The sequence below is a fragment of the Echeneis naucrates genome, chromosome 22, assembly GCF_900963305.1.
Source record: "Echeneis naucrates chromosome 22, fEcheNa1.1, whole genome shotgun sequence".
In the NCBI taxonomy this organism is placed as follows: Eukaryota; Metazoa; Chordata; class Actinopteri; order Carangiformes; family Echeneidae; genus Echeneis; species Echeneis naucrates.
The window spans coordinates 15,069,157-15,076,690 of record NC_042532.1 but is presented as its reverse complement, the minus strand read 5'-3'; the positions used below and the strand labels follow the sequence as shown (position 1 = coordinate 15,076,690).

General features: G+C 44.8%; 1 protein-coding gene across 3 annotated transcripts; it reads right to left on the bottom strand.

Annotated features, from left to right (window-relative positions):
- Window positions 1-1,078: 1,078 nt before the first annotated feature.
- Window positions 1,079-7,294, bottom strand: LOC115036389 (transcription factor Sp3-like). Of its 3 annotated transcripts, none has more exons than XM_029494566.1 (9): window positions 7,185-7,289; window positions 6,760-6,857; window positions 5,949-6,179; window positions 5,288-5,869; window positions 4,110-4,319; window positions 3,810-4,014; window positions 3,505-3,694; window positions 2,764-2,960; window positions 1,079-1,451 (listed from the first exon to the last, which is right to left on the bottom strand). In XM_029494566.1, the coding sequence occupies exons 1-9, from the start codon at window positions 7,189-7,191 to the stop codon at window positions 1,198-1,200; spliced, it is 1,974 nt and encodes a 657-aa protein (XP_029350426.1). In that variant the 5' UTR covers window positions 7,192-7,289; the 3' UTR covers window positions 1,079-1,197. The 3 variants fall into 3 exon arrangements, with proteins under 3 accessions (XP_029350426.1, XP_029350427.1, XP_029350428.1); XM_029494567.1 differs by having other exon boundaries at window positions 1,080-1,451; window positions 7,145-7,294; XM_029494568.1 differs by lacking the exon at window positions 6,760-6,857 and having other exon boundaries at window positions 1,080-1,451; window positions 7,185-7,269.
- Between the last annotated feature and the right edge of the window lie 240 nt (window positions 7,295-7,534).

The following is a 7,534-nucleotide window of genomic DNA, read 5'->3' as shown; positions in this document are numbered from 1 at the left end:
ATTTCCCCCTTCTCAAGGCAGGAAAACAACTTCAGATCAGTAAACAGTGGCACTGACATCCTCGTCGACCTGCCAGCTGAACCTCCTGCTCTGTTTGAAACCGTCACCGCCCTCCTGACTGTCAGTGATTGGGTGACAGCTGCTGCAAAGGCCGAGCGTGACATTTCAGGAAAACATCTTATTTGCCACCTAGCTGAGAGTGAGATGAGAAATCAGGTAAAACAGCTTCGTCCAAAGGAAGCAAATATCCACATTTCATTTGCTTCATTTGTACAAAAACCATTTAGTGCCAGACGTTTATGCACCTGTATTTCACAACTGAAGCAGTAACATCCTGCCCAACTGGGAAATATCACTTAAAATTAGCTTGATGTGGTTTGTGTACAGATCAAAACAAACAAGAACTGATGAAATTTTCATCCATCAAGAGCCAGATCATGTTTCCTCATTCAGCCAATTTCAAATCTTTATGCTAAAATAAGCTAACCAACTGCTGTGACTGTTACTGGTCTTCTCATCTGACTCTCGTTCCCACATTTTGCCAAAATGTCCTTTAAAATCCGACCATGAGTTGGTGACGGCAGTGCAGCGAGTCAGCGTGGACGCTGTGCTGCTTCAAGCACAGAGCTGCTCCGAACTCTCCGGAGAATAAAACTCAACAATCCCAGAGAGGTTCACTACTCCGTCTTCCTCACCTCGTCATTATCGTCGCCATTTTACAAACATTTGTTACAGTTGACATTATCTGCAAAGCTTAAAAAACACATGCACCTCCAGCATTTTATACAAGAGTATGATACAAAATAAGGCATTTCATTGTTTTGAGTATTCATGTTGTGTTTTCTTTGCGTGTTAAGGGATGTTTTTTTTTTTAAGTGTGTGTATTTGTGTGAATGTTTGTGTACATAGCAACCACATTTAAATGTTTTTTTTTGCCCGCCTACAAAAAGACTGCAAAAAACAAACATAAAGTCATGATAACTCTTACTTAAAATATATATATTTGTCATATACATTTACGTATATATTCATATGTAAAAAAAAAAAAAAAAAAAAAAAAAAAAACCAAAACAAAAACAAAACAAAAAAACAAAAACTAAATAAAATAAACAAAAAAAGGTAAGAGGGGAAGAGAAGAGCCCCAGAGGTCCCTGTGATAGGCCAGTTCTCCAAAAGCCACCTCCCCCGTTTACTCCCTCATTCCATGACCTCACCAGGCGCCACAGTGACCAGCTGCAAAGGGATCTCCTGATTGGCTACGAGGTCGTGGGTAGTGGTGGTCTGGAGGATGAGTGTGGTTCCATCGGTAGCGATAACGGCATCCGTGGTGGGCGGAGATGTGGACGAAGGAACGCCGCCTTTTTTATTCTGGTGAGTCTTTATGTGCTTGGCCAGGTGGTCGCTTCGCATAAACCTCTTCGAACACTCTGTGCACACAAACTTCTTCTCTCCTGCACGAGCAGCAAAACATACAAACATCAGACGCTGCGGAACACCGACACAGGCTACAACGGCAGAACAAAAAACTGCCCATATTATTTTTAACGAAATGAAATTGCTGGCATTTCACATCGCAGTGATTCATTCACCACAAAAACAACAGTTGCCGAAAACCAGGGTGCGTAATATCCCCAAAATATTCTTACCGACCTGCAAAACAATGTCGCTACTGTAACTGTCTGCAGCAGGCAGGAAAAAATTATTAACGCTCTTAAAGCTTTTTAGATGAACCCGACTTGAGTGCTTTTTTAAAAAATGCCCTGTAAGTCTAAAATATGACATATGTGTTAGTCAGAACTAACTAAGTAAAGTGAATGGATCTGAAGCGTGTCGGGCGTCTCGTGGGGAAAAAAAAGAGCAAAATTGTTGTCTGTTATACCCAAAACAGGTTTTTTATGTTTACACTGGAGTCCAATCATGCCAGTAGTTTTAGTGTCCATTCACTCCAAAACATTTCAAAGTGGCCTTTTTTGTAGAAACTGATCACTCGGGATAATCCACTGACACACAGTGAGAAGTTTCCATTGGAGCTAATGTATGTACAAAATATGACAAAAGACTCAACCAGGCCAACATTTTTCTTCTTCTCTAAATTGAACTCTGAACTGAGAGCTTGAAGACAGTGACTGATAGAAATGTTACAACAAGAACAGAGTCTTCCATGTTTTCCCTGGTTACTCATCCACAGCTAATGTCTACAATAATTCACTAACATGACGTGTTGTAGTAAGAACACTGGTTTGATTATTAAAACAATCAGTGAATAAAAATCTCTATCAGAGCTGTTAACCAAAAATAAATTCTTTGATTGAAGTCAGAATTGAAGACATAATATTATTAAAACTATTCAATGTATTCGACTCATCTCATTTTCTCCCTCGCCTGTTTAAATCCTGGAGGTTAGAGAGGTTACTGTCTCTGTGAAACTGACAGACTTGGCTGTGCATAATTCAAAATGCCTCAGCTTCATGTTTTTATTTTTCCACTTTTAAGATCTTCTCTGTTGTTTTTTTTACAGAATGCTGTCATCAAAAACAACTCAACTGGTTCAGACACATTTAGCAGGAACAAGAAAATATTTTTGTCTGTTCTGTTTTAACAAACGAGAGGAACAATGACCGAAAGCAAAAAACAAGTCATCAATATTAATGCTATTATTATTATATAATATGAACAAACGTTGCATCACTCATCTGAGTTGAAGGATGGAAATAAAAGCCACCAGCACTAAAAATAAAAAGTCTTTTTGAAAGAGGAACTCGCCTGTGTGTGTCCTCCTGTGTCTCTGCAGCTCGTCGCTCCTGGTGAATCTCTTCCCGCAGAACATCCAGTTGCAGACGAAGGGTCTCTCCCCGCTGTGCCAGCGCAGGTGAGCTCGGAGATGGGACGTCTTCCCATAAACTTTCCCGCAGCCGGCGATGTGGCAGATGTGCTGCTTCTTCTTCCCCATGCCCGAACCTCTGTGACATAACGGAAGGACATGGAGTGAAGGGGAGATACAAATATTCTGGATGACGGGTTAAGTTGGCACATGTGGAAAAATAAAACTGAAAAGTGAATGCAAAGCCAGAAAATGCTATTCAAGGAGACAAAGGAATGCAAACAGTGAACCGGAACATTTACATCGGTATTTGCATATTTTGTTTCCATGCAAATCTGTATTTGCATGGAAATGTGATTTTTTTTTTGCCTCCAGAACAACTAGTTTAACAACTAAAAATACACAAATTTAGCTCAAGCCCTGAAATGAGAAGGGAAGGATTAAAGAAAAGCTCATTTAAGGTTTTGGAGAAATTAAGTGTTTAGTCATTGCAGTGACAATATCTGGGTGTTACCATCATAAAAACAGATTTAATATTTACATAAAAACTAGCTATAGCAGAAAAGGCTCGTATAACGTGGAGGTAAAATCATTTCTTATTGAATGTAATTTAATTTTAACTATTGTATAATATCAGAGTTCATTTGTATCACACCCACGCCTCCCATATATCTGTTTCTCACCTTCCTCCAGACTCTTTGCAGTTGGGGCAGGTGCAGGCTACCCTGCGGAGCCTCTTTCCCTCCCCGCTCGGTGTCTCCATGTCCTCGTCTCCCATCTGAACGCGCAGGTTGTTCAGGTCGCTGGGGTTCAGCGTGGAGTCTCCGCTTAGTTGCCACTCCTCAGAGTCCGGCTCCTCTTTTATCTGGATGCCTGAAAAAGGGAGGCCGTGCAGATCTACGATGTGTTTCAGTGATTCATGACAGGCATTTTAAGATAGCAATAAATGATGCTGTGTGGAAGTTGAGTGCGTTGGATCATCCCCTACCAGCTGGACTGTTTGCATCCTCTCCTTGTGTGTACTGAACTCCACTTTGTGTTACAGAGTTGACTGTGACAGTCTGGAGGTTGGGCAGGCTGACCTGCCCTGCCTGGCCCAGAGGGAGGGTCTGGACTGGCGCTAAGGTCAGCTGCTGTGCCTGACCCTGGCCCTGGGGCAACTGGAGCCCCTGGAGTGACTGGACACCCTGTACCTAACAATACACATCCCATAATTACCAGCATGAGAACACAACATAAGAGGAACATTTCATATGAACGGACACCCTACACACGTCTTATAGCTTACCTGGAAGGTCTGCCACTGGATCTGTCCCGTAGCTGTGACAGTTTGGGCCTGGATGAGGAAAGTCCCAGGATTGACCAGCTGCACACTTTGTAGAGTCTGACCTGTTGCGGTTAGGTCCTGGCCCGGAGCCACCTGAGCCACCTGGGCCTGACTGTCCCCGGACAGTTGTAGGATTGGCTGGGAGATAGTAGTGGCATTAGAGGATGACACCTGCATGTTAAGGGAGACAGCAAAAATAGATTACACACAAAAGCTGACAAAGTAGCTTTCATGTCATTTTTATATTGAAGAGGTTCTTATTTCACAGCACAGTGAATTCAGCTACCGCAGCATCAGAACTTATCTCTTGTTAAAACTTTGAAGATCCACAACCTTGAGAGTTGGTTGCACAAACACAGCAGTTATTCAGCCAAAGAAGCATTTTATCTTGATCTGTGCATGCATATGCACAATTATTGCAGTTTGCACTTACTATTGTAGCATATAACAATTTCTCAGAAAATGGAATGTCCCTATTCTGAGGAAATGAGCCGGGAAGGGTTGGTAAAATTTTTTAAAAATTCAAGATTGCGAGAAACAGTGAAAGCATCAACAGGCCACTTACGTAATTCCCAAAGCGTAAAGAAGACAGTAAAAAGGCATAAGGTGGAAATGATGCACTCTATTGCGACATTAAAAGATGGCTTCCATTACTGAAGGTACTTCACACTTTCCATTTCCTTTATCTGACTTAGAATCTTTCTGAATTCAAGCTGCCTCAAAAAAACACTTTTAAGTGGGAACTAATTGTCAAAAGAACAAGACTACCAATCTACCCAAATATTTTATACCAGCTCCTACCACTTCAAGTTTTCAACACTTGGTGCTGCCGACACATTTCTGACAGCAATAAAAAGGTGAAATTGAGGTGAACCATGCAGCCTTATCGTTACTAGTTATGACCTTAATGTGGACCAAAGACAGATTTGTCCTGCAAGTTAGTTTGATGGATTTAATGAGCCTGAAATTGCCAAAGTATCCAGGAGAAGAAATGAAAGGAAAACACAAACAATTCTCCATGACAGACCAGACACAGAAGAACATGTTTATCATTTTATGAGGTCTACCTGCTTCTGCCCTTTGAGCATGCAGGCTTGACACTAATAACACATTTTAAAGCATTAGATGCCAGCACTCACCTGGATCTGCTGCAGGTGGTTGTGGGAGTTGAAGTTCTCTGAAGAGGGGTCGGACACGCCTGCAGACACAGCAGTCGCCTGAGTCAGAACTCCAGTGCCATCGATCGTCTCGGGGAGTTGGGAAGAGTTGGAGGAGGAAGTGGTGGTGGTGGTTGGCACGTAGAGTTCTTGGTTGGCGTCGCTGACCGTCACCAGCGATTGCTTGCCGCCGGCATCCTGAGTCTGACTCTCCAGCGCTTGGCTGCTCATAATAAGCTGGCCCTCAGGTGTTACCCCGGTGGCGATGGGGACCGTCTGTGCCCCAGTGAGCCCTAGTGACTCCAGATCTACACTGTTTATTGGGACGAACGTTATGTTGCCGGGGAGCCCCACGGGCACTGTGCTGGTATACGGGACGCCTTGAATTGACTGTACTTGCCCCGCCTGCGTCAGGAGGTCTGTGCTTGCAGTTGTGGCACAACTGAGCCCAATGCTGCCCTGACTGCCATCTTGGAGAAGCTGGATCTGCCCTGTGCCATCATCCAATCCCTGTGTTGGGAATCCGGCAAGCGTCCCATCTGCGTTTTGGATTTGGGGGATGACCTGGACAAGGAAGCGACAGTTTTAGCAAGCTCTGCAATGAACGGAACCATATTTTAATGGTGTTCCTTCCCGCTTTTACCTGATACTGAATGCCTGACACTCCATTGGCTGTAGCCTCATTCCCAGATGCCGTAACGTAAATGGGCTGGCTGGGAAGACTCCCAATAGGAAGCACATACTGCCCGTTGGGCGTGACGATGCCAGAGTTTGGAATGTGAACAACTCCCTGGTCCTCTTTCCCAGTTGAGACCGGAGTCAACACCTCCCATCGGTCTGAACCCGTCAGCTGAATGGCTGACATGTCTGTTGTCTGGGTGTAAAATTAACACTGATTAACGAAGACAGATTACACTACAGGAACACAATGATTCATCTGGGCTGCAGATTAGATCACAGGGCAGAGGATGCAGCCCTGCAAAAAATAAATAAATAAATAAAATCAGCTGTGGGTGCAGAGACCGAGCTGAGGGCGATAAAACAGGAGAGCTGGACGAAGCAGCAGCACGCAGGCTGAAGATAACAGGCTCAGAAATGGTCGAGAGACAGCAAGGTGTGGGGGATGGGTGGCTATTACAACACAACTGAACGCTACTGTTTTGATGTGAGACGCTCTCCCCGGCACATTTAGCACACAACTGCATCCTCACACCAGAAAGGTACACCGGCTATCTTCCAGCGAGCCGACCCAAGTGACTGACTTCAGTGTCCTACCCACTATGGGCGGGTTTTACAGGGGTAAAGTGGGTGGCCGTTATTGAGGGGAACACAGGAAGTGTACGGCTTTCACCCCATGCCATCAAAATTTTAAAACGTGTGAACTTCATGCTCTCAAAAACACAACCAGCAATCGAAAGCGATGCGAGAAAGACGGGCTAGAAAATGTCGGATACCTGTGTTTCCGCTGCGCCGCCGGGTTGCAGAAACTCGCTTTGACTGCTGTCCACGTCCGCGGACGCCATTTCTCCTTGTTTCAGAGGCTGCTCTGGCGCTAGCAGGGAGAGAGGGGGAAACTCAGCAAAACTCTGTAATCTTCAACTCCTTCCTGACAGAAAAGCCCGCAAAGCATCCCCCCTCTCCAGTCCAAAAGGAGCTGACTGCGAAATTCAACTTTACAGCGGAGAGTCTGGGGGGGTTTCGGCCCAGATTGACTGTTTACTTTGTCAACTCCGTGGCTAGCCCGCTAGCTCGGTTAGCTAACCATATCTAGCCAGTTAGCAACAGAGCAAAAGATAAAAAAAGACGCAGCTTGTTCCGCTGTTTTCTGCACAAACTCACCGATTAGTTGCACGCTTCGATGCGCTAAGTGTTTACGTACCAGTCATAGCGTGAATGGTAGTAAGCGGGAAGATTATCTGATCAACTAAACTCCGAACATGATTGTTTTATCAAAGGCGGGCTAGTGTTGATCGGTGAATTCGGGTCGATTTTTTTTTCTATTTTGATTGACGGTGCGGGAAACACAAAAAGGCGGGACCAACACGCTCCACCGTCCAGTTTGCATCACATTACAGGAAGTCCCGCCCTTCTTCTCTGCGGCGATTGGCCGAGCTCCCGGCTCGGCTCGGCGTCATTGGCCGGCTTGACTGTCGATCATTTTTTTTCGTAGGCTGCGTGTTTCCTGTTTGCTGTCGAGAGGGACGAGAGCAGGAATGTGGCTGTCGGGAG